We start from the raw sequence: 27107 nt of genomic DNA, 5'->3' as shown, positions 1-27107 counted from the left end.
GTGTGTGTGTGTGTGTGTGTGTGTGTGTGTGTGTGTGTGTGTGTGTGTGTGTGTGTGTGTGTGTGTGTGTGTGTGTGTGTGTGTGAATAAAAAGATTTCTGTCCGTGAAATTCAACACTACAGATGGAACAACCTTGGGCTACTTTGGTACACCAGATGGTAAAACCTGGGTTTAATATGGTACATGGTCACTTACAATTAAAATAAATACAAATAGAATCTCATTTAATTGATAGTCTTGAGTAGTAGTGATATCATTTGCTCATCTGTAGGAGATGGATGATGTCAGAAGCTCATCATCATCTAGAAACTCATATCGTGTCTTTGTATAGGTATTAAATTGCTAGCAATCAGAGCAATAATAAACAGTTTATGGGTTTGAATCTGCTTGTTTTTACTTGTGTTTACTTATTATTAACAAACAAGAACACAGAGACAAAGACGAGGTCTATTTTTGGTCATGCTACTGGTAATCCCACTCATGCGTCCATTCTTCCATGTGCTGTTTGTATGATACTGAAAAGCCGTTCTTTCACCACTGATCACATGATATGACTTTGACTCTAACACAACCCATCGCTGTGATATTGACTCATTCTAAGAAAATAACAAAACAAAACAGGAGGTTCTGAAGTTATGACTTTTTAGTGTGCCAAAAAAGAAGGCTGCACTATGTCCTTGATAAATGTTTTGTCTTTTGGTTGCTGCTTCTCGACGTAGCTCAAGGTGCCAGGGTGAGTGGAATACACTGTTTTCTATGGCCTATTCTTTGTCTTCATTTTAAATTAAACATTCCCGCTCTGCCTTATAAATTTCCCCTCACACGCACCGAAGCACTCATGACTTGTACGGAGTTTGCTCATTCTTTGATTTATTCATGGCTTCCTGCTCCTGCGTGGAAAGAAAGGAATGGAAGTAACATCGTTTTGGCATCATTTTTGTCTCATCCCTTGATTTTAGTATCAGTTTCACTCTACTCAGTTTCCAAACACAGCAATGATTTTAGACAATGTGACTAAGTTTCTCCAACCAACAATGTCATTTGGAAGAGCTCAGTGCATGCACAGCAGAGACAGACTGTTTTATTGTTTGTTTGGGTTTTTTAACAGAAACAGAAATGTTGACAAATGAAAATCAAGATGCCTGATGCCTATACCAGAATGTCCAGGGCCCAGGTTAACGACAACCACCAACAATGCCATTGATGACCAAAAACAATAAGATACAAGGGATAAGGTGGTGACGATACACTGCCTTTTATTTTTTTTAGATTGTGGGACATGCTCAGGTGTCGTTTAGATTTAAATTTACATTATGTGATTGCACTGCAGTGTGTATAAGGAAAAGATGAAACCCTGTCTCTGTTTAAACATGGTCTGTGGTTCCAAGTTAAAATATTCTATGGGTAGAGAGGAGAACTAGATTCATTGTGTTAGCTTAATATAGTCACGAGAGTGGGTTCAATTTTCCCATCATTTTCTGACCCTAATGACTAGTCTAGGTGCATTTCCAAAAATAGTGCCTTTTTGTAATATGAAAGAGTCACACGCTGAATCTGTTTCACACCGGATTGGTTTTCTATCTGCCATCTGAACCATATCAGAGTTATAGAGTTTGACTTCATTTCCTTTATAATAAAAATGTGATGAACTATAGTTTAACTTCTCAAATGATACAAGCTTCTCCAGCAAAGCTTGTATGGTCCTTTGTTGTCTTCACTGAGAACAAAAAAAAAAGATGCTGTGAACCTGTCAGGCAAGACACTCAGAGGAATGAGAAAATTCCACGGGAATTCCCCACCGTAGCTGCATAGGAAGCAGATGGGAGGAGGGTAAGGAAGCTGAGAGGAGTCATTTATCTTCATAAGAAGTGCATTCCAGTGGGGTCGGAACAAGCGGAGAAAGAGAGAGTGGGGAATGCAGGGTGGAGTGAGAGGACAGAGAGAGAGATGTTGGTTATCTGCAAATGCTGCAGACTGACATATCTGTGTTAGTCTGTCTGTCTCTGCTGAAGAAAGGTTGCATTTGTTGTCAGCTTGAGGTGCATTTCAGTGCAGATGGGGAGAAAAGGATGTGTGCTTGTGAGGAATAGATGGCGAGTAGCAGTTCAGAATGGGATGCATGGCTGGGGACAGATGGAGTAGGAGGAGGGGGTTCTGGAGTAAAAGACAAGAAGTGAACTGTACCGTCACAACATGCATGCAGTTTTACATCATCTTGGAATCTTGATATTATGCAGAATTATTTTGATAGTTTACTGAAAGTGTACATGGTTGTTGACACTGAAATAGAGAAAAAAAATTGTTAACAGAGAAACTGAAGCTGGGAAACTGAATTTAAAGACAGTAGCTAATCTTGCTAACATCACCATGTTATGCTCATATCGTATGATGACCCCCTATGAGCAATCACTTGGTGACAGTGAGAAAGAAAAACTTCCTATTTACAGGAAGAAACCTTCAGCAGAACCAGGTTCAGGTATGGGAAGCTATCTACCATGAAACCAATAAAAAGCCATGGATTACCAAAGCTGATCCAAAGGAAAATGTTAAAACATATATAGAGGTCTCGCCTGATGTTATCCACACATTGCTTGAGAGATGTCTGCCATACTGGATGTGTTGCAACTGCTTCTTGTAAGCGGAAAATATATATTTCCTAACTTCTTTGTGATTGGTTTTTGGAAGTTTGACTGTCGCCAGGTAAAATTATTTGCAAATATGGTGCTGTAACAAAAATCTCCTTAAGATTACTTTGTCAGTGAGACAGATTGTCTGCAAACACTAGCTACAGTCCTCCAACATGTTCCAACTTTTACTCAAAGGTAATTGGTCTCTTTTTCACTACTGCTTGGGCCGTTTGTCTGAATGAAAACTATAGGCAACCCCAACAATCTGGTAGCAACCAAAGCAATCACAAAGAGGTTTTTGCTGACTTTGGCATGCACAAGGTCTCCCTCACAATTGGTTGTTGCCACATGGGCAGAGACTGGTCTCTAGACCTATGTGACTGGGGCTTATCCAATTGACCTTACAGTGTCGCCGTGACTTGATTAATTAAGGTCACATGGTTAGCTGTCAAATGTCTGCAAAACCTCAATACTACAGTGCACCTCATAGAATTTCACAAGCACACACACCCATCACTGATGGCAGATTTCTCATCCAGGTGTTCATCTGCTGTTTGGAGAAACACTGAGATTAGTGTCTTGTTCAAGGACACCAGCAAGTTTACAGTTAATGGGCAACCTGCTCACCACCTGAGCCATGGCCACCAGTGGTCAGAGTGATGGAGTGGCTCAGTGAAGGAGGAGCCTTATCATGTTATATTAAACAGAAAAATCCAGAAGCAAATTACTGAGAAAGATATTAATAACCAGACAGTAGCATATGGTGCTGAAATGAAATGCTCTAACCAGTATTTCTTGGGAAGATGACTCATTCCCGCCAGCTTCCGTTTACATTCTCTGTCTCTGCTGTAATGAGTGTGACTGAACCACAGTTAAAAAGCATGTGGCTTAAATCCACTAAAAATCTTTACATAACATCTATTGGTTACAGTGTACAATACCAAACCAGCCTGAGCAGCATTTTCTGTCATTTTTTTTCTCGAACCAGCACCAAGTGATCTGTTTTCCAATGTAATTTTCTAAATTTCATGTAAGTGGGTATTAAATATCAAGGGCTAAATCCTATGTGTCCACCCTTACAGCAGCTTATGAAGAACAAGCTCCCATATTTGTGCCTTTCAAACCCAACACTCCCATATGGGAAATGAAGGATCTAGCAGCCGGCCAAAGGGTAATCCCCACCTCCCAGATGACTGGGATATTTAGGCTTACAAGTCTTGAGGCAGTGCTGCTACTCTACCTGGGAAAAGCTTTTTCCTTGCCTGTCAGTTAGCTGCTGTGAGCCTTAGTGACTGCTAAGAAGGAGGGGGCAGACTAATCAGGAGACCATGGGTGATGGGAGACAAGAGCGTGCTCTGAATAAAACCGGGTTCAAAGCCGCTGTGCTCTGCTGTCACAGTCTGGAGAAAGATAGGAGAGGAAGGCATGAGGGAAAGGGAGTCAGTGAGGTTTAGTGAAAGGAAATGAATTGAAAAACCAAGAATGGGGAGGGGGAACGAGTGATATAAACAGAGAAGATAAGGAGCGAGAGTGAGGGCGAGAAGATCCCTCATCAGCTCCACCACCTACTCACAGTCTGTTGATAAGAGTTTAATTAAAGATCAGGGAGGGTGAGCAGGCAAAGGAGAAAGGAGATGAAAGTAACAAAACATTCATTAGTCGTGCAGCAGGAAGATTTTCCAATAAAAATCGTTTGATATGGACGTGATCTGTAACCCATGATTGCCTACATAGTTTGCACATTCCTGCCCACGACTAGTCAAAACCCTCCTTTTGGACTTTGAAAACAGCAAGCCGAGTAGTGAGGATTCATAGAGCTCTTTTGTGTATCTGCCTATTCAATGGAACGCAATTGAATCTTAAATGGCAAAAGATACTTTTGCTCATATTGTAGCGTTTGGCTCCATCTTGTGGAGCATTAGGAAAGAAAACGGTCTCTGCTGTGCATTATCTGCAAAAGCCTCATAGACATTCATGCCATCAAGAAGCAGCCCTGTGTTTGTCTCAGTTCAGGAAGAATTAAAGGACTGTCCAAGTCAGCTTTTTTTTTTTTAGCACCATTTAAATGTTTTTCAAATCTTTGATTTCAATGTTCTGTGTGTATGGGGTTTTTTTTAAACTTCCACAAGAGGGAGAAGTTGCTTCAAGTATTCAAGCAGTTCATGGACTCAGTCGGCCAGGCACCGTCTCTTCTCCTCAAAAACCAGAGTCTTGCTTTATTATGTAACTTTACAATGTTTCAAACTTCACACTTTATTAACACCAGAACCATCTGTCAGTGTCAGATTTAGCACATATTCCATTGCACATTATAATATCATATGAGAGGTGTGGTGTATCTACACTGTATCACCTGAGTTCTCACGCACAGCCTCTGTATCTGTCAAAGATAATCAGTGCATGAGTTTTGTTTTGGTTTTTTGGGTTTTTTGTTTTTTTTTAAATAACCTTTATTCTTCCGCTGTTTTGAGAAAACAGTGTAACGACCCTGTCATCTCCACTTGCACTTTCTCTTCCTGTGTTTTCTTTAAGCCTCAGTTTCATTCTCCCATCTGTATAATTACCTTTAAATTACCTTTTCTATCATGCGCTTCCTTACATATGTCCATATGTGTTTATAAAAGTCTGTGACCTCTGTATCGTGTAATTTGGTTCGTGTGACCTTAAAGGTGGTATGGGCAGTAATCCCAGCTGTCTGTTTGTGTGCGAAATACCATACCACCAGACTGCCATGTACCCCGTCATGGCAGAGCAGACTAGTCAGCGGGGAACTTGCTCACTCCTCCTCTTGAAAAAACAAATTCTCTTACTTCGAAACACCTGTCACCACAACCCTTCACTTCACCGAACACACATAAACACACTTCTCCTGCCACCCTTGCACATAGTTTTAGTCGTTGTTCTTTCCTTTGGATGTTTCCTTATTTTCCCACATCAGCCTTTTCTCATAAAGCTGTCACTCAAATTATATATTTTATGTATTGTGCTGCCATTAAAAATGCCGCTCAGCCACATGAGAGAAAAAAATATATAACAGTATAGGATCATTCAGCAGCTGACATCACTTATTTTTTTAGTGAGTGCACTATACTGCATGTTCTATACATTTCATTATTGTTTTTTCCCTCAGGGGCATCGGTTACATATAGTTAGTAACTGAGTGGTAACGTAACATTTTGGATTATACTTTGCTTGAGAATTTCTATTTTCCACCACTTAAGATATTTTTTTAAAATTAATAACAACAACAACAACATACTATTTTTTAACTCTCTGCACTGTCCCAAAGTCTTGAGGAACCCCTCATTTTTTTTATTTTTTGCTATGAAAATGGTAGTAGTGATCTCTACAATGATTAATCAAAAATAGAGTTTTTATAATTTTAACAAGCAGTTGAAAGGCAATTTTTGTTATGGCCACTTTTATTAGTCAACACAGCCTGAACTTTCTTGGCAATCTTTCCTGTAAGTTCTTTGAGTAATCTTCAGGAACGGTTCTCCAGGCTTCTCGATTGACATTCAAAGCTCTTCTTTGGATGTTGACTGCCTTTTGTTCCCTTTTCTGCTTCAGTAATGTTGTTTGGGGCTTTGAGGAGGTCAGTCTATGACTAATAGTGTTCCACTGTGTTTTTCTATCCAGGTTTTACTGCATATCTGGGACCAGTGTGTTTGGGATCATTAGTGTTGGGATCACCATGTTGAGAAATGAAGCTGATGCCAATCCAATGTTTTCAGATGGTATTGCATGATGGATAAAAATTTGATGGTAGCTACTTTTCTGGGTCCCCAACACCACTGACTAGAATGCAGCCACAAAGCATGACAGAGCCGACTCTTCTGACCTCTTCCATATGTACTGACAATAATTTCAACCAAAAAGTTCAAATTGAGTTTTTAGGCCTGCTTTTAGGTCTTATTTTCTCCCCCACTTGTCCAGTTTCCTCAAATCTTTTAAGGACACACTATCCCAAGAAATGCCAAGTTTGCAAATAATAGCTCTTTAGGAATCAGGCTCTTTGTGCAACAATACTATTTTAGGAGTTAGGTGCATTTTTTATGTTAGAATGATTCATAGATAAATATTAAGCATTCAGGTACAAGGGATGGACTAAAAAACTTTGAAATATCTTTATACCACTTCTGCTCCTTGGAAGTGAAATATAAAGAATTGAGGGTTGACTCGACACTTTTGTGCCTTTTATGTCCACTTTGTTTTCTTTTTTCAAGCATTTTATTTCAGCACCTTACTTAGTATGTATGCCAAGATCTTTCAATAAAACTGTAGACACAGACATCCACACACAGGGCGGCCACCACAAAGTTAACATTTCTGTAGTAATCTAATAATAAACGGGCAATATTCTGTTTGTGAAAGTAACAATTCTTCATTGTGAGTTCTTTAATTTTACACTTGAGTATATTTATTCTCTGATATTGTGTTAGTTACAGTAGTTGGTTTTCATTGCCTTCTCAGAACATTTTATTTAATTTTTATCAAACTCTGGGCAGGCCTTTAATCTATATCAACAGTCCCACCAAATGGAAACAACATTGAGGCCCATGTGCAACATCAGATTTTGAAAATGTTCCAAACTAAGACAACAAATTTGTGCGCTGCAAATTTTTTTCCATTCTTTTGTCCTCTGGTAATCTTCATACAGCACCTCAAATTTATATGGTGCCCCTTTCTAGGTGCTCAGTCTTTCGCTTGAGAGCCCCCTGGGCTTATGTTACATAACTGTATTTAAAGAATGTCATTATGGTGAAACTGTAGTCCACTTCCTCATTAAATTAGAAGGAAATTTTTCCCAGTAGTCACTTAAACTCTATTTTAATCTCAGCTTGGAGAAAGGTTATTTATATCTCCCACATTAAAGTGTTCTGAGTTAAATGAACATTATAATTCTCTGAAGTAAAGATATTTAGAGGGCTAAAATCCTTCAGATGAACCGCCTTTTTTCAGGGTCACTAAGACACAAATACATAAACAAGCAGAAATCAAATAAAACTATAGAACTACTACAAATCCTAATAAAACTTCTCACAGACAGTTTCCTGCATAAAGTGTTTTCCTGTTTAAAAACAGTCTGATCCCCTTCAGCATTAGCTTTCTACCCTCGTCAAAGTGAAGTGTTCATGCTTCTGATTCTCTCTTATTAGGCATCAGTGGAGACGCTGAGAAAAGAAGTAGTCACAGGACTTTCAGACCTCTCCCTGTACCATGACCACCAGAGGATTAAAATAGATGGGCCATGACTTTGTCTCTCTCGTCATACCATTAGAGCTATGACTGACAGTTTCCGGACGTGGTTTCCTTTTATAAAGCGGGAGCCATGACTCCAGTCAGGAAATTTTAACTGGTGTACTCAATGGAAACACTAGTCCAGTTCTGTCCAGTGTCCACCAGCATCCTTCTTTTTAACACTCCATCTCTCGACAGTGTGTTAACAGTTTAAAATCACAAGTGAGGAAACTCTGTGCCTGTTCAAGATGATTATTCATTTTCAAGATTCAGTTTGTTGACTTGGTTTTACATCCCTAAGGTGCACCTATAAGATCTGCAGCTTGGGCTCTATGAACTGCTCAACTGAGTGGTGGCACTTTTCTGGGTTGTCAAGTGGGTGCCATCCTTCTTCCGCGTTTCGCTGATAGGAAACAACATCTCCAGAGGGTCCAGTGTTGAATCCAAATGTCCCAGGATTACTCCCAAAACACCGTCTACCCAGATGAGGTGTGTTTTAATACCTGTGCTTCATACACGATACAAGATTTTCATTGTTATTCTGAAAAAAAGTATAAATAAAATAACATATACTGTAAATCTGGATCAGCAAACTGATTCACAAGACTGCAATCACCACTGGCCAGAATCTGGAGTTGTTTGAGTCAGTGAGGGTCAGGAGGTCAATGAACAAACTGCTTGCCATCATGGACAATCCATCTAACCTACTCCACTCAGCACTAGTGAGGCAGCAGAGCTCCTTCAATCCTGCTGCCATAAAGAGCGCTTCAAGAAATCATTCCTACCATCCTCTGTGAAATTGTACAATACCTCTTCTTGCTGTGACAGGTGTACACACCTGTTAGGCTTGAGATTCCACACACATATTTCTGTATTTTACATTCTTGTAGCTCTTTCTCAGGTTTATAGTGTAAACATTATTTATTAATTCAATTTGCATTACTCTGTTCAACAATCTCAGCCTCTTACATTTTTCTGTATCTTAACCTATTTTGTATTTGTTGTTTTTATCACTGTTGTATTCAATTAAAAAAATCTCAGGATGCACCTGTGGCACTTTTACTTTAACTATGTTGTTTATATATTTTAGATTGTTCTATTTTTCTTATTTATGTTGCTGTTAGACAAGAATTTCTCTCGTGGGATCAATAATGTATCCATCTATCTATCTACAGAGTTAAACTGTTGTTAGAATATCTATCTGAACCACAAAGCTGGTTTCAAGAAACCAAACCAAAGTCATAAAGCTGATCTTAGAAACTCCCATTACTGATTTAAGAGTGGTTTGCCACATGGCTTTGTCAGGACTGAAATCAGCTTAATGAGTCACAAAATTTTGGTCGCAAAATGAGTCACCAGGAAGACTCATGATGGGAAGGAACAGGAAACATGCATATCTTCCTTGTTTTGACTCTTCATGCTGTAGCAACTGGATTAAAACATTAGTTGGGAACCACCAAATAGCCATGAGATGTGCAGCTGTGCTCCCAAACTGAAGAGCATTGCTTGTCAAGTGATTGCAAACAACAGCTAATATATGTCACATGGTAGGAGCACACCGTGGGATTAAGCAGAAGGGTGGGCACCTACAGCAGTGCTCAGTTTCCACAGGAAAATTTCAGAAGGAAGTGGGTTATTTCTTATACAAATATATTATGTGCAGAGCAGTGTGCAGTGAGATTGTCAGTTCCCATTTTCATAGATTGTGACTATTGTTGTGTACAGCTCTATGGCAGGCAAGGCAGGACCCAGACGCAGGAGTCAGACACAGGGGAATAAACGAAAGGAGACAACTTTATTTGCTGTAATAAGATACTTGAAAGTGCAAACATACAAAATACAAACCCAACCCATGAGGAAACCAGGAAACTAGGGAACTTGGGATAAACAAGGGAAACACTGCAAATAGGAACAACCAGACAACAAGCAGAGGGAGAGGGGGAACTAAAATCCACACAGGAGAACGTGAGGATGGGCAACAGGTGGGAACACGGCGCTAATACAGACTAACAGGACAGGGGAAGCAGAACTGAACATACTGTACGCAGGACAGGAGACTGTCCAAATAAAGCAGGGAGTACAATAAACACGGAGATGAAGACTAAGCCACACAGGCTTGACACAGGGACACAGGGAGAAACAGACATGGAGACATGACTGACTGGGAAGACAGAAAGTAAACTCCAAACATGGAGACAAGAGAAAAAGAAACGTGAAGACAAGACACAGGAGAAGACACTGAGGGGAAAAACTCACAAGTCACAAAGAACTAAAGGCTAACAGAAACATAAAATGACATAAAAATAACCACGAGGAAGAATCACATTGAATATCTGAAAATAAACAGCATAATGTCCAGAAGCTTGGAAACACTGAGTCATACACCCAGTACCATGACACCTATATGTACAAATGCACTGAGAAATGCATCTTAAATTGATACATAAAAATATATTTTAGGGGGGGAAAGCAAAGAAATTAGTTAAAATGTAAAAGTTATAAAAAAATTACATAATAATAATTTTTGAGTTTTGTTATTATTTTTGAAAATGAAAGCACAAAGCTTTCATCCCTTTAGCTGGAGGTAAAAAATATTTTGAGTGAGTAGTGATGGTAACACAAATTTTAAAAAATTAAATCCTCTTTAAAGCCTAAAATTAAATGAGCCTATAAACCAGAACTTTACAAGAATACTTTGACATTCATAGCAGGATCCTAACTTTCAAAACACCTACCTATCACGTTACTTTCTTCTAAAGAGGTCTCTGTTTTAGGACAGGCGTGGCTGGAAACCTGTGGTTAAAGAAAGAAAAAAAAAGATGGCAGCGAAAGAGGAGACCGACCAACATGTGTTACCCTTAAAAAAAATCTTACTTTTAACCTCAGCTTCACCATTCTTTCCAAGCAATCATATCATCATCATTCCCGTGTCAACACCATGTGGTTAGAAATAATAGAAACGGGCAGTCCACCTGAATTCACAGCGAAAGCAAAACAATCAAAATCTACACTTAAAAACTTTGGAAACACTTATTCTTAGAACATGATGGACACAGACAAAGTCGAGTATTTTCACTCTGCCCCTCATATTATGTTAATGTTTGTTTAATGCACTCCACTTTAATTTTCTGCCCTGGCTTAGAACAAAAAAAGAAGGAATTCCTCCTGCTCCCTTATTTCCCCAAAGGTGGAGGTCTTATTAATGTTGCGTGGCTGTCTGGCTCAGCTGAGTGTGTTTACTCAGTGGTAGCAGGAATGTGCTAAGTGTGACTTGAAAGGAGCTGTTACAATTTCATTTTTAACTCATAAAGCAAACAGAGCGCCCCTGAGATTTTTATCAATGGCTTCATTCATTTCCAAACCCGCCCACCAATCAGCAAACTATCCGCTTGGTAACGTCACGCCCATTGGGAGAAAAAGGATCTGGGCTGTTACCTGCACGCTGATTGGTTAGTAGTACGGAGAGAGGCGGGGTCTTACGTAGTCCATCGGCTATAAATTAGAGTTTAGCTCCTCACCCCTTTAGAAAAAAAGGATAGAAGTCCGAGCTAATGAGAAAAAGAAACTAGAATCTTCATGTGAAATTAATGAAGATCAATAATATTTCCTTCGATTTCTGCTTGAAATTGTTGTTTTGAAATTACTTGTAGGGGTTTTTTTGTTTGTTTTTTAACTTTTAAGGATAATCATGACATTTCTCATCTATCTGACTCTACTGACAACAGCCGTCATCACACAGGTAAGATTAAGTATGTGAGTCCACTTAAAGATTAAAAGTACTTGTGACAGTAAAAGTGCCCTTAAACTTTGAGCTACCGAGTCTGAACAGCAAACACTCCTTCATTGAAACAAATTAATCCTCATGAGCCAGCAGCAGATTTTACTGTACTTTATCTCGGTCATGTTTAAAGTAATTAAAAAGAGAGAGAGAATGAGAGAAAAGAAAAGAAAACAAACACAATAAGGGGAAATAGAGTGCAAGTGAGTTTAACAGTGGCACTGCACCCCCACTTATATAATGACGAATGTTTTTTTCTGATGAAGTTTGCCTTTCTGGTAATCAGCTTGTCTACTCATGTCTTATTTTTTTAGAGCATAGTAGCATGCTGATTCCTAAAACACTGGAACAAGTTAGCTCTAGTACTGAGCCATGACTCAAATCATGAGCCAGCAGGGGGCTGAGTACAAACCCTGAGTTGTCTAGACACTCAGAGAAGGCTGACCAGCAGTAACTTGACTTACTGTAGAGATTTACTACAATGCTTCATATCTGGATGAATGACCAACAAAATGATGATCTGTCACAAACCCGGGGTGTCTACAAGATAATAGAAATTCAAACATACATGTGCTCATCCACACAATTTGGTATCGTAAGAAATGCTGAAATTGGTAGATTAACAGCCTGCTGATGACAGGCAGTCAGAGGGGATGTGGGAATTTTCTGTTCCAAGTACCAGGAGACTTCTTTACAATTGGGTTATAGATGCAAGCCTGTGGGGTTTATTGTTTTTATTTTTGACTGTTTTATTTTGATAATAATAATAACAGTAATAATGGAAAATGCTACACACACACACACATATACAAGTCGTGTTCTGAGCTTTGTCTGAATATGTGAATCTTTCAGGTGACTGCTCGCTGCCCAGCGGTGTGTGAGTGCCCCGCAGAGCCTCCGGTCTGCCCTCCAGGCGTGAGCTCCGTCTCAGACAGGTGTGGATGCTGCAAGGTGTGTGCTGCACAGCTTAACCAAGATTGCAGCCCTGCGAGGCCTTGCGACCACCACAAAGGGCTGGAGTGTAATTATGGCAATGACGTGACCATGGCCTGGGGCATATGCCGAGGTGAGAAAACAATGAATGCTGGGAGGGAAGAAATCTCAGAGGAGGGGGGGAAAAGCTACATCTGAAGTATTAAAATACAAGAAAATGTAGTTTATATACTGAGTGTAAAAGAAAAGCCAAAATGGTGCGACAAAGGTCATAAGAGAAGCTTTCTTAGGTTTGTGATTTAGAAGCATGGAACCTTGCACAGCAGGAGACATTTTAATGAGTAGTAGATGTTTTATGACAGCAACAGGGGGTTTCAGGGATAAAAATACTCTTTCCTTCTGCACCATGCCGGTGCTGCCCCACAAACTATGAATAGCTGGTTCTTCCATGCCTACGAGACGGGGGGTCTGACACTTCCTGCTTCTTTGTATCCACTCACTTTTTGATCTCATTTGTCCTGTGGGATTTTTTTAGTGTCCTGTGTCACTGTTGGTGTTGATGAAGTCAGAAGCAGTGAGTAATATGTGTCTTTTCAGCAAAATCGGAGGGACGCACATGTGAGTACAATGGAAGGATCTACCAGAATGGCGAAAGCTTCCGTGCTGGATGTAAACACCAGTGCACCTGCATTGATGGCGCTGTTGGCTGCGCGCCTCTCTGTAGCAACAAGCTGCCACCAGCTTCACCATCCTGCCCCTACCCACGCTTGGTTAGGATACCTGGGCAGTGCTGCTTCACTGTCGACTGCAATAAGGGCACATGGCGCCTTCCACCTAAGTATCAGGTTTGTTACATTGAGTTTGTCAGGAATTTGTGAAACAGTTTGATGATACGGAGGTAAAAATCATTGTGGATGAACTTGTTAATTGTGTATTGAATTAAACAATTTGGCCAAAAACTTTTTAAAAACTCAGTTATCAAAAATTATATTTTCTTATTTTGTTTACTATAATTTGGAGTTGCTTCAGCAAAGTAATACAAGCCACTGTAGTAAAGCCTCTGGTGCAAGGATGCCGAAACCTTTCTGATTAACAGTATCTGGTTCGCTTGCTGAGAGCAGGTACTGTTATTAAGTGCTTTACAACACCTAACCCCTTGAAAATCAGGGGTTACGCCCACTGTGGGGAAAAGCACAGGAAAGTCGGACACGGTCATGGCAAAGATGAACTGCAACCATCTAATCTTGCGTATCTCTCTGCGCAGGTGCATCCTCCACAACAACACCCGCACAGACCTCGGCTCCATCCTGTGCCGCGCCACCCTGAAAATGACCTGGTCCTAGCCAACCAGCTTACAGACGTCAAACCCAGCAGCTGGCACAGTGAGCGTGGCTACAAACACTTGCCTGGTATGCAAACTGTTTCTCGCAGTGTAGTTCATATTTTAGTAACTTTAAGTACTGCTTATTTACATTGGTTGTATAATATTAAAGATTCTCTATATAGGTAGTTCAATTGTTCTAGGCTGTGTGAATAAGGTGGTAGAAAGGGCTCTTTCTGTCCTCATGCTGAAATATCTTCAGGCCAGACGGTGGTCATGTTATCCCCGGTGGCAGACCAGCACCTTGCATTACCATTCATGTGCAAATGAATGAATGGGTGAATAAGAGGCAACAATTGAAAAGTGTTTCTTAAATCACAAGGTAAAGTTGTTCCATAATGGCAGTACTTTTACTGTACTCTGAGAATATGAGAACAGAGTTTTTCACAATCACAATGTTAGCCTCAGACACAGATGTGCTCACATTTGCCTTTCACAAGAGCAACACTGCAGGAGATCCCAAATTTATCATCTGCTTTGCTCTGATTTGCTATCAGTTACTTATCTGTATTTATATTCTTGGTGACCTTCTATCTTGCTTTTAACAATGAACAAAAGACAATTGGGTAAATAAACCTGACCAGCAGATAAACTATCACTCAATAGTAGTGCTAGATTCAATTTAATTCAGTTCAGGTTTACTTATATAGCACCATTTCACAAAAACAGCTGCCTTGAGGTACTTTATATTGTAAGGTTACGACCCTACTATATTAGATAGAAAGCCCAACAATCGCACAACTCCCTATGAGCAAGCACTTTGTGACACTGGGAAGATAAAACACCCCCATCTGCCACGACCGGTTGGGGATGAATGGAAAGAGAATGAAAAGCCACTAATCACCAAAGCTGATCCAAAAGTGGGGATGAACGCCTGAACCAAATTTCATGGCAGTTTATCTCATAGACATTGACGAGGTACCTGACCTCCAGATCAAGAATCTCTGCTCTAATTGGTGTCATTTTTCTCCCTGCCTTTCACCCACCCTCCGTAACCCTCATACATTCTTCAGTGTGGAGCCCGCTGAAGGAGAACAAGTGTGCAGTACAGACCACCAACTGGTCCCCGTGCTCTCGCAGCTGTGGGATGGGTGTTTCTTCTCGTCTCACCAACAAGAACCCTCAGTGCAAGATGGAGAGACAGACCAGAATCTGCACCATACGGCCGTGTCACAGCCTGGCGGTCCCAGCTAAGGTGAGATGGACTGAGCGTGATCTGAATGAAGGAATGAGACAGACGCAGACAGGGACCATAGTTCAAACAGCCGTATCACTGCCGAGATAACTTGTAATAGCAACTTATCTCTCACGCAGTACTTTGCTGAATTGTGATAACACTTATTATTTAACCTGTATCTGCGTTTGACTCCTCATGCAAAAACAGTACCTTTAATTTTGCTTGAATGAAAAATTAGAAGTTCTGGCACTGAGTAAACATGCTCTTAGTGCTAAAGCCATCTTTATCCAGAGCTTAAGAACAGAGATTATCTTAGCGGTACTTTCGGGAAGCTCCACATCCACTGGGAACTGGGCAGTGCTGATTTACTCAGCAGTGTTTTGGTGGCAGCCCGGCGCCTTTTTAAATATAGTCCCCCACCCTCAGCATTCCTGCCAAGCAACTGTCCATAGCTAGGCTCTGTCTGTGTACTCAAGCCCAGGGAAGTTGTGTGTCTATATTAATCCTACACGTTGGACACGGTAAGAACTCTTTTACTCTGCTCCACTGAGTTAAAAGCTCTGCTGCCAAGAGCTGTCATAGGTGTTGGTGTATTTAACAGCAGAGGACACTCAAATGTTGAATAAATATTTAACCTTAAATATAATCACATTTATCTAAAAATAATCCCTCTCTGATTCCCTGCTTTGGAAGTCTAGTCCTCTTAATGTGAAACAGACTATGAGTGTAAAGCTGCTTTAATCTGCCGCTCTGTAAGGCGCAGATGGGGGTATAAATCAGATCTTGTTAGATTATTTATTTATTCATTTATCTTGATTCCAACTAATAATAATCATTATGACCCAGGTTATAACTCTTATCTCTCTCTCTGCTTTCATAACTCGATCACAGAAAGGGAAAAGCTGCTCCCCAACTGAGAAAGTCGCAGAGCCAATCCACCTGTCCTATGGGGAATGTGTGAGCATCCGCCTCTACAGGCCCAACTACTGCGGCGTGTGTACGGATGGACGGTGCTGCTCGCCACGCCGCACCCGCACCGTGCCTGTGACCTTTGCGTGCCCGGATGGTGAGCGGTTTCAGAGGCTGTCCATGTTGATCCAGTCATGTAAATGCAGCAGTGATTGTGGCCACCTTAATGAAGTGGCCCTCCCTCCTCAGCACTGGATGTACGGAGACACTCACAAGTTCACAGACTAGAATTGAATTGAGAGTTGTTTTTTTTTTTTCTTGCTTGGCTTTTTTTTTCCTATTTGACTTTAATGTGACGAGGTTTGTTTTCTTAAAGAAGAAAGCTGCTTGAAGACGAGGAGCCATTTTTTTTCTCACCTGGCTCCAAGTGAATGAAGGCCTCAGGCCACCCGCCTCACTGCAGAGACCATAGGCAGGAAGGACTGCCTTGGTATTATTCATCTTAAAGACAACTCATATTATAATATCTGTGACCCTGTGCTCCTGTTCAAACTGATGTGGGACTTAAATTAGAGCCCCGAAATACTCTGAACTTCCTGCATTTCCTAAATCCTGCTTCAGGATTTGAGACTCTCCAATCAGCCTGAGAGGACAAATGCTACAAAAGCAACAAAGCACTTTATTTATTTAGCACTGAAACTTTGTGAGCAGTGCACAAGAATCTGACATGACTGCCTTACCTACAGACGGGTGACAAATGAAAGGGGAGGAAAAAGGTGTTGAGCCACTATGTGCTGCCAGCACAGCTTCACTGTGCCTTGAAGTCTCTAATGGTCTGTTGGAGGGATCTTTCTAATCATTTCCCTCATTTGGTAATGGTGACAGAGAGCCCTGTCATATTGGTCCCAAGCCTCCGATTACAATATTGAGATTTAGTGACTGTAAAGCCATGTTATATCATTCATGCCCTGGATATTGTCAACGGGTTAAAGGTGATCACAAGTTTTTAATTTGACCCTTTGCTGCCAGTTTCTTTCATTGTAGGGGCCAAAGATTATAATTTGTCACCCATTTATTAATCTTTAGCTCAACATACTGTAAATACTTCATATCTCCCAGTGCACTGTGACGACTTGCTGACAACCAGCTGAATTAACTTTTGCAGTTTTGTGTAGAAACCTAGAGGATGTTATGCAAATGTGGATGACTTGTTTTATTCAAAACAGAAAATCACCATGGTGTTATAGCTATATCTCTCTATATGGCATGATGCCATGTAAAGCACATGAGTGAATTCCCTTGAAACTCACACTGTTAGATAAGAGACATTATCTTTAACTGATAAGAATTCAGGAAGAACTGAATCAGAGCCAATTGCCTTGGTTTAGCATTTAATACAACTTAGATAAATTTATTAGCCAAATAAATGTTTTCTTTATGTTGGATCACAGTGTATTCTGCAAAACACATTTCTTGATTTTGATCCAAGACTCGTGTTCTAATAGATTAAGACACTGTACAGTGTAGCAGTCACCAGTTTTTTGTTGGTCGATCTATGTGATAAAACTGGCTCCTGTGCTCAAGCTTCATGTGACGTTTTATTTTAATTCAACTTTGACGGTTTCAAATTAAGTTTCTCCACAGTGCAACATCACCAGCTGTTTATCAACAGTGGATACCTCCTCAAACTGTGTGATAGCGCCCTCTGCTTGTGGGTATCAATATCTGCAGATGCCAAGCTATGTCTGAGTCACTCCTGTTATAGTTTTATATGTAATGTTAACATCTGACATGCGTTAAATGTTTAAAGCACACAAAGTGAAGTTCATCACCGTCGAATAAGGTATAAAAGTTTATTTCTTTAACCAAAACAATATATCCACAGATTTTTGCTTCTTTTCTTTTTTTTTTTAAACAAGGAACACACTAAAACAAACACTCTGCAGCGAGATGACAAAACACGTTTTATCACTATGAACGTGCCTTCACAAATGGTTGGATGGAAACATTAAAATAAATGTTGAAGGTTTCTTTTCTTCCACCAAAACACAGTAACAACAGGGATCACATGATCTTCACTGGAAGGGCGCTTCATTCATCTGGACTGTTCAACTGCAAAGAGACATGAGGTTAACATGAGGTAGAGAAAATTTCTATAATAACTTTATACAGTAGCTATCACACTTGAGTATTTCTACACAGCAGTGATGTAGTATGTGAACATGGCCTGTTATCTGTACATAATTACAGGCTTTCATTTGCAAATGCATGGCTACTTCTTAGTTTAGTTTTAAAGATGAGCTAAAATCTCAAAATGCATTCAGAATTTTAGCAGTCAAGACAACACAATCCATACTAAACAATGTTAATCACCACTTCCTGTAATCAAAAGCGTGAGACTACGAAAAGGTTCTCCTAGTGATAAAGAAGAAGAAGTGATGTCGAGTGGTGTGACAGCTCCTCAGGGGGTGCCACCAACGGCTATACCTCATAGGGAACTCAACTCCTTTGGAGTCAGCACACCCATCATGATGACTTTTTACTATGCCTTCCTGGAAAGCATCATGACCTTCTCCATTACCTGCTGGTTGGACTCTGTCAGCCTTCAGAACAGGAACAGACTGCAGCACACTGCATCAGTGTGCTCTAAAATCATTGGCCTGCCTGTCAGAACTCTGGCACAGGTTTTCAGCCAGCCGGCCCTTAGACAGGCAACCAAATTCATCAATGACCCCTCTCACATTCTTCACCCCACATTTCAATGGCTCCCCTCTGGGCGACGCCTCCGCTGCATTTCCTGCAGGACTGAGAGGAGGAGAGCCACCTTTGTCCCCAAAGCCACCCTGCTTTAACTCCAGCCGATAAGACCATTTCCCACACCAGAAACATAAACTACTCTATAAGGCTGGGCCATATCATACCGTTCACGGTAATACCGGTATAATGTTTGGCAAGGATAAGAAAATGAAATATCGCGATAGAATATGAGTAAAGTGCACATGCGCAGTGCCTTTGTTTTCATACGCACATGGCGGAAAAAGCATGACGGCGACGGAGAATGAGAAGAGCGAAAGTGGATCGTTGAATGAAACGAGTTTGTAAAAATGCTGCAACTTCAGTGGTGTGGAACTGGTTTAGCTTTCGTCCTTCAGATACATAACAAAGCACTTTTTTTGGTAGAGCATGCTAGCGGGCCGTCGTTATTACCGTGTTGTTTGGAAAATACGGCACACTTAAAATCAATCCTTTGATTTTTCTGAAAATCGACAGTGCCCCTTATAATCCCGTGTGCCTTATGTATGAATTCTGGTTGTGTTTACTGACCTCGAAACGATTTATGTCGTACACGGCGCTCGAAAATCTGTCAAATGTTTTAGTGCGACTTTGCTAAGCTACGAACCCGCACCGCTTGATAGATTGTCGGAGCATTACAGCTATCGTAGGCAGGAGCCTCGCGGAGTGATACGTACTGTGCTTCAACATAATATTACAGTGTTGTGTGTGTGTGTAACCTCTTTTAAGCTTTGTGGATATTATACATGGTTATGCTGAGGATATGTCGGCCAATTTCCACTGGAAATGCCTTTTGGTTAAACTGTCAGCGAGGAATTTGCATTTGCACTGTTGAATTTTTATATAACTTCATAAAAAACAGCTGCTTCTTTAAGTGAAAATACATTGATGGTTTTTTTTGCACTAATAAAGTTGTGGAGTTGTAAAGTATTTTGTCTAGTGTCAATTATATCGTCAGTTATTATCGCAAATTTTCAAATGTATATCATGATAAATATTTTTGGTCATATCATCCTGCTGTACTACTCTAAACTCTTTTTATACTGCTGAGACTTTATTCACTTGTAGTCACTTACAGTTATTTATTCACCTTTAGGTCACTTTAATTTTAAAACTGTAATTTTAAAACTATATATTCTGTGTATTTATTATCTCACTCTTATTGCCTGTTTATGCTCTGTCCTTATCTTCAACGTCATGCTCTGTTGTATCTTAATTGCCCCTTGGGGATAAATAAAGTCTTTCTGACTCTGATTCTGAAGTTCTTAGTAAACAAATACCTGTTGCAGCTAAGGCCTACAGACCAGTCAGGGAGCTCCTGGAAACCTCCCAACACTAGGAAAAAATGTGCATTCCCTGACTGGTTGGCTAGTGGTTGTTGGCTGTCACTAGGTGAAACTGGTCATAAAGAGGTATACAGTGTGACACCAAAATACTTAGTTAATATTATAATACTTATATAGTTATTAAATGGGCGTCTTTAAGCCAGGTTCATGACGCCTGCAAGCAACAAGATACTTACTGTAGGAAGAAATATCGATTTCTTCTGGTAGCTCTGCTACATTGACCTCGAAGCGGTCTTGAACCTCATTCAGGGTCTTGGCATCACTCTCGTCTGACACAAAGGTGACGGCCAGGCCTTTAGTCCCAAACCTGCCAGCACGGGCCACCTGAACGATACACAAGAAATGTACTGCTACACATGGCCTCAGCTTTAAAGACCAGAAATGGGAGGTTTGGAAATGAAAATATACCAATGTCTCAAATTAAATATTACTCACTCTGTGAAGGTATGTGTCAGAATCCTCTGGCATGTCATAATTGAAGACAATGTTAACTCGTTCAATGTCCATGCCACGGCCGAACAGGTTGGTTGCCACCAAAATCCGCCGCTGGAAGTCTTTGAACTGCTGATATCGGGATAACCTGGCAGGAGTAGAGAAGCAACAGCATCATGAACTGCAGAACTGAATAAGATTATATCCAAAACTAAGAGTTAATAGTCAGTTGGGTCTAGTTTTAGCCTGTCTTTTACAGGTACTGACACTGTCTACAAGCATTTGAGCCTGGAAAAAAAACGTACACAATGAGGACAGTCTCACGTGACAATAACAAAAAATATGACAAACTTAAAAAAAAACAAACACTCTCTTCTTTCTAAAGTGACGCAGCACCAACCTCTCTTCCTGCGCCATGCCCCTATGGATGGCTATAGCAGGGAAGTTCTGCTCCACCAGTAGCTGGGACAGAGCAACACAGCGAGCTACAGACTTCACAAAGATCACCACCTGCGAGGAATATAAAAGAAACTGCTGAGTCTTGCATATTTTCAGATTTGTACTGGAAAAGGCAGACATGGGAGGGTTTAAGAGAGGACAAGACACACAAGTTATTTTAGAAAATAAATAAAAAATTTTTTAAAAAGGATAAAAAATAAAGCTGCATTTGTTAACAATTAGCAAGGATTTAAAACAAATAAAATGGACATAACAGATTCCAACTCCTTTCAAAAGTATTACCACTGATACCTGGTTGAACTCGAGCACATCGAGCAGGTCGAACAGCTTTCGGTTCTTCTCGCTGTCCTTCAACTTGCAGTAATACTGCTGTAGACCATGAAGTGTCAACTTGGTCTCATCATCCACAAACACTTCCATCGGCTACACAGCAAAGGACAGAATGACCAGCATTAGTCTCTCAGACAGATCTACAGATTACCTGGAAAAGGACAATTCTAAACTGCTGAGAGGTTCAATTTGCCTGCTTTATGAGCAAATATGACAAAGGCAGCAACAAATGGCCAAAAATAAAAGGAAACTCAACTATTTTCAATTATATTTCTGACGATGAGAAGAAAAAAAAAAAACACTGAACATCATTTTAATACTGCTAGCACTCTGCAGGCAGCAACATTTGTAAGTTTAAGGAAATGGAGGTTTTTTTCCATCCTTTTTCAATAAGCTGCTCTCACTGATGACACATTTACTAATTTGCTGCTGCAATTTTCAAACAAAATGCCAGTGGCAGCATTATAGTGCAATAGTAGTGATACAGCACTGTAACCAATGACTTAGCATAAGTAAAATGTAAGGACAAAAGTAGCCTAGACAGTGTTCTCCCTGGAATTTTTTAAGTGTAGGCTTGCTTTGCTGTAGTGCACACTAAGGAACATAATGTTGCGATAGACATTGATGTTTTTGCCATACATGAAGCTGCACAGATATAACGTGTATGGCCACATGTAAACTCACATCCTGCATGAACTTGCGGCACACGGGGCGGATCTCCTTGCTCAGAGTTGCACTGAACATCATAACTTGCTTCTCATGAGGCGTCAGTCGGAAGATTTCCTGGACATCACGTCTCATGTCTTTTGCAAGGAAATAAATGATACATCCAAAATTATATGTATATCTATATATGGTGTAATTTCTTAATGATGACCTTTAATAAGCAAAATGTATGTAATCACCATCAGAATTTATCTCAACAATATTTACTTGACACATTCTCTCGCCATTCCTACATACTGGTCAAAAACCTTCACCAAGAGTCGACTATAAACAGCTTGGTTCCTCTCACTTACCCAACTGCTCCAGCATCTTATCACACTCATCAAGCACAAAGTGTTTGATGTTCTTCACACTGAGGGTCTTGTTACGAATGAGGGCCAGTGTACGTCCTGGAGTTCCTACAACAATGTGAGGGCAGTTCTTTTTCAGGACTTCCTCATCCTTCTTGATAGCCATGCCACCAAAGAACACTGACACCTTGACAGTGGGCATGTACTTGGAGAAGCGCTCGTACTCTTTGCTGATCTGGAATGCCAACTCTCGTGTGTGGCACATCACGAGGACAGACACCTGCAAGGAAACAACACAGAGGTTTTATCAACGCTTTCATCTTTATATAGCATGTACATTGTTGTTTATCTCATTTGTGTATAATGCCATTACAATATCACAAACTTCCTTTATAAATCCCCCAAATCATGACTACTTTATAATGTGAAAGAGCAAATTAGAAAATACTTAAAAAGATCTTAAAGGCACCGTGCTGGACTAGAAGCTAAAGACATCGGACATGAACTCAAACGCTTCTGGTTCTCATTCAGACAGAGACGTTTTCTGATTATATGATTTCATCAAAGCCTGAGTAATTCCAGATTAAAGTTTGCTAATGCTGAACATAACGTCTGTATTGTTTGTAGTCAAAAACACTGGGTGTGTAACACATGCAAATTACAGTAGATAATCATACACCGAAATGTTAACCAACAACACAATCTATAGCAGGGGTGCCCAATCCCAGTCCTCGAGAGCTACCGTCCTGCAGCTTTTAGACACATCCTTCTTCTGACACACCTGAATCAACTGAATGGCTTGTTATCAGGCCTTTGCCAAACTTGATGGGATGCTGAAGAGGCAATCACACCATTTGATTCAGCTGTGTTGGAGTAGGGCTGCATCTAAAAGCTGCAGGATAGTAGATCTCGAGGACTGGGATTGGGCACCCCTGATCTATAGGCTTGTCTTGGGTGTTCACTTCTACTATTGTAGAAATGTGTTTGAAAATAAATGTGATCAATCAAAAAAAAAAAAAAATTCATATTGATCTGAAAGAAGCCTTTCTTCTTCCTGAACTGTGCTCCCAGAGCATAACAGAGCTACCTGTTCTTTTCGCTGCAGGGGTTAAGGATTCACATCTTTTCTTTAATTTCTTAGCCAACTATGTAATGTCCCATAACAACGCAGAATTAGAGAGCTTGTAAAACTGTGTAATGACAAACTCACCTGACCATCCACAGGTTCTATCTGCTGCAAGGTGGCTAGCACAAACACTGCTGTCTTTCCCATACCAGACTTGGCCTGACACAGGATATCCATGCCCAGGATAGCTTGAGGGATGCATTCATGTTGAACTGAAAGTAAAACCAATTGGCAATTATACATTTTTCTTTATATACATACTAAGCGTGCAGTTACAACATCATAAGAAATCATTTATTATGTGTGGCTGTAGTTCTATGATCAGGATCATGTCCAGGAGTTTATTTGAACTTTAAATAGCCCTGCTATCCACCTTCTGAGGGATGCTCAAAACCACAGTCAACGATGGCACGGAGCAGCTCTGGTTTGAGGAGAAAGTCTCTGAATCCCGAGCTGTGGATGGATACATATGACCCCTTCACCTCCTTTTTATTTGCTGGGGTCCCACTCTCTGGGACTCCCTGAGGCTCCTCATCCTCTTCATAATCCAGAAGTTCATTATCAAGATTATTCTCTGACATCTGTATAAAAGAATGTACAGCAAGGACATTTGTTATAGTAGAGATTATATCTAAGAACCCTCTTTAATATGTGGATTAATAGTTTATGAGAAAGCCAGGAGGTTTTAAAAGTATGAATAAATAAATCAAAAGTATATCTTTATACCTTTTACAATTATTAACCAATAAATTAATCATCATTAGACACGTACCTATATAAATAACAGTGTACATAAATTAACAGATGAACAGTGTTAATAACGAATTGTTGACGTGCTAGGCTGATAGAATAATTAAAAAAATAAGAATAAAAATGCTCAATTAAGTCAAATCTAATCAGCGAATTTAAGGCTGGGGATAGTCAGAATGGACCTCTGTCTGCTCACTGTTTAATGTCTAGTGTAATACAAAGGATAACTATCTCAAGTCAAAATGCAGGTCAGTGTGTGACCCGGTATAAACAATGGAGTCCTTCCCCTTCATTCATACCGGCTAGTTAGCAAGATGGGTCGGCAAAAATTTCCATTTATGTTACTCTAATATTGTTAATTACACGGTATTTAAAATATGTGTCTATTTAGAAACAAAATTATCTATTGCACCTAAAGCTAAGATGTCTATATTAAATCAAAACTGAATCGGAGCGAAGCTAACATGAATTTGCATAGCATGCTAGCTACCGAAGCAACCTTCAAATCAACAAATTTGAGACGGGTGCAAAGCGTTCAAAGCATTTCTTAGTTTTTAAACACGTCTACGCATTTCAGAATGTAATGCAGAAAAAATATGAAGGAACATCAACGTCACCTTGCTATGAAATTTTACACTCCGCGGATTATCGATCTGCGTGAAACTAACGAGCTAGCTAGGAGCTTCTAACGAGCACACACGTATGCTGCGTTCAGGTACAATCTGGATAATGTTTAGCTTTCTGATTCCATTTCCAACATTAATACTTAAATAAAACACTTCGATGGCTGAATTTTCCGGTTCTTCGCCACCTTAACTCTCACGCATGAGCTTACGTACGGTCTATGTTCTTAAGCCAAAAATCATGGTCTTGTCTTTTATACCTATACTTTTTTTTTCATTATTACGGTATTTGGAAGAACACCTGAATGCATCAGCAGAGGGCCGGTGTTGTGCCAAAAAGTGATTGTCTGCCAGTACCGGTATCGATGCTTGTTTTAGTAAAATTATAAAGAAAATGATTATACATACAGTACTCTGAAAAGGTCTTCAGGCCCCCCTTCTTTATATTTTGTTAGGAAAATTGAAAATGGGTGCATCGATCGATTGAAACAGGTAAACATACATGGAGATACAGTATATAAGTTAAAAAAAAAAAAAAAAAAAGCTTGTACAATTCTAACAAGATTTAAAGTCTGTATTTTGTAAAACCACTACCATGCCAATCAGGTGCTTCACAGATGGTTATGCATGGTAGATTTGACTGATTAAACCTTTCTGCAGTCATAATTCCGTAGAAGAGAGAATATCTCCGTCAGCACTAATTGAAATGCAGTCCCAAACCACGACAGAGCCTTCACGGTGTTTTACAAATGGCTATAGGCACTCACTGTTGTGTCTCTGTCCTGACGTCCTTTGTATGATTTGAACGAAAGAATAAAAATATGTATTCCATCAATCCATGATTTTCTAAATTTCTTAGTCTTGAGCTGGAGCTGGTATACTACTGTCCGAGACCACTTTAAGAAACCATATTAAGCATGGCTCATTGAAAACAAAATATGAAGAAATGCACAATGTCTCCAAAATTTTGTACACCAACATCCATAAATGCCAATAATTAGATTTAAAAATAATAATAAAACAAAAAAAAACAAAAAAAAACAGTAGGTATCAGTTAAGCGATGAGGGATGAGGAAAAGTGTATGCTGCTTTGGGTATGGAAAAGTGTAGTATCCAATTTGTCCACTTGATGGCAATAAAGTAATTGTCCAGATGACGCACATTATCAATACTGTGCACAGTAAGTCAGTCACCCTTCAAGCCCTGCCTTTAGAGAGTAAGAAAATAAAAGTCAATTAAAATATATCCTGTTATTAAAACACCATCATCGTTTGTTGTATTGTGGCATGTCTCAATATGTTAGGTCACATTTCCATATATAACTGAAATTCAAGATGTCTCTAAAAAGTGAATGTGAATTTGGGGGGAATAGAGGACACTGAGACAATATTTGAATCTAAATGTTTATCACTTTACATTTGTACAGTCCAATTAATCATAGTTTAACTATAAAGTGACAGTTTTGTTAGTCTATTAAAAACCGGGTGTCTCTTGGAAGGTAAAAATAACAGAAACTAACAAAAATAAAGAAAAGAATACTGGGATTATTTTGATTACGTATTGTGTGTTTGTTCACTTGAGTGTTTCCCTGGAACCAGGTCTGCCTTTCCATAGGCAATGTGCAGAATCTCACACCATGTAATATAATTATTTTTACTTCATACACTATGTGAAATGTGCGTGTGTTTTTATTGGCAGCATTGGTAGCAAAGCTGTAGCAGAATTCTCAATGGGGCTATTGTGATTCAAAACTGGCAAGTCTCGGCCAAAGATCTGGCCCAGATGATCTAATCTTGGCTCCTTTTTTCCAGCTTTAAATCCTGTATTACTAACCTCATCTTAAAAGCAACTGCACTTTGATCGCCCCCTTTCTTTACTGAGTTTACATTCTCTAATCAGATCTTGATTGAATCACATCTTGATTGATTAGTTCACATAAGTTCACATTAAACTCAGGAAAGTTAAGGTGTTGTTTCTAGAGAAACAACTAGATGTTTCTCTAGTTGTTATTTAACAGAATAACGTCTCCATACAAATCATTAACTTCTCAAATACAAAGTAGACTAGTCAATACAATAACTAATAGGTTAGTTTAAATGCTACTTACATATGAGTGATGCATCAGCACTTATAACCTCCAGCACATTTAGTTTTGACACTTTACATTATACTTATTATTATTATT

The 27107-nt window shown here is 39.8% G+C and overlaps 2 protein-coding genes across 2 annotated transcripts; one reads left to right on the top strand and one right to left on the bottom strand.

Annotated features, from left to right (window-relative positions):
* Positions 1-11411: 11411 nt before the first annotated feature.
* On the top strand, positions 11412-17764 carry LOC102295798 (CCN family member 1). The gene is made up of 6 exons (XM_005934447.2): positions 11412-11608; positions 12500-12713; positions 13178-13425; positions 13845-13989; positions 14975-15156; positions 16030-17764. The coding sequence occupies exons 1-6, from the start codon at positions 11558-11560 to the stop codon at positions 16333-16335; spliced, it is 1146 nt and encodes a 381-aa protein (XP_005934509.1). The 5' UTR covers positions 11412-11557; the 3' UTR covers positions 16336-17764.
* A 122-nt stretch (positions 17765-17886) lies between these two features.
* On the bottom strand, positions 17887-25035 carry LOC102295493 (DExD-box helicase 39A). The gene is made up of 10 exons (XM_005934446.3): positions 24917-25035; positions 23923-24130; positions 23634-23761; positions 22427-22703; positions 22092-22210; positions 21369-21500; positions 21019-21128; positions 20622-20766; positions 20363-20510; positions 17887-18159 (listed from the first exon to the last, which is right to left on the bottom strand). Exons 2-10 carry the CDS (start codon positions 24128-24130, stop codon positions 18143-18145), a joined length of 1284 nt encoding a protein of 427 aa, XP_005934508.1. The 5' UTR covers positions 24917-25035; the 3' UTR covers positions 17887-18142.
* Positions 25036-27107: the final 2072 nt, after the last annotated feature.

The sequence above is a fragment of the Haplochromis burtoni genome, unplaced genomic scaffold, assembly GCF_018398535.1.
Source record: "Haplochromis burtoni strain Fernald_Lab_line unplaced genomic scaffold, NCSU_Asbu1 Contig_181, whole genome shotgun sequence".
In the NCBI taxonomy this organism is placed as follows: Eukaryota; Metazoa; Chordata; class Actinopteri; order Cichliformes; family Cichlidae; genus Haplochromis; species Haplochromis burtoni.
This window is presented reverse-complemented; position numbering and strand designations above follow the sequence as displayed.

Bases quoted from the DNA above. Each gene is read 5' to 3' on its own strand.
- LOC102295798 (XM_005934447.2), top strand. From the start codon at position 11,558: ATGACATTTCTCATCTATCTGACTCTACTGACAACAGCCGTCATCACA. The intron at 13,426-13,844 runs GTTTGTTACATT...CTCTCTGCGCAG, and splicing joins GCCTTCCACCTAAGTATCAG to GTGCATCCTCCACAACAACA. The intron at 13,990-14,974 runs GTATGCAAACTG...TACATTCTTCAG, and splicing joins TGGCTACAAACACTTGCCTG to TGTGGAGCCCGCTGAAGGAG.
- LOC102295493 (XM_005934446.3), bottom strand. From the start codon at position 24,130: ATGTCAGAGAATAATCTTGATAATGAACTTCTGGATTATGAAGAGGAT. The intron at 21,129-21,368 runs GTATCAGTGGTA...TATTCCTCGCAG, and splicing joins ATGTGCTCGAGTTCAACCAG to GTGGTGATCTTTGTGAAGTC. The intron at 20,767-21,018 runs GTTGGTGCTGCG...TACTCCTGCCAG, and splicing joins GGCATGGCGCAGGAAGAGAG to GTTATCCCGATATCAGCAGT.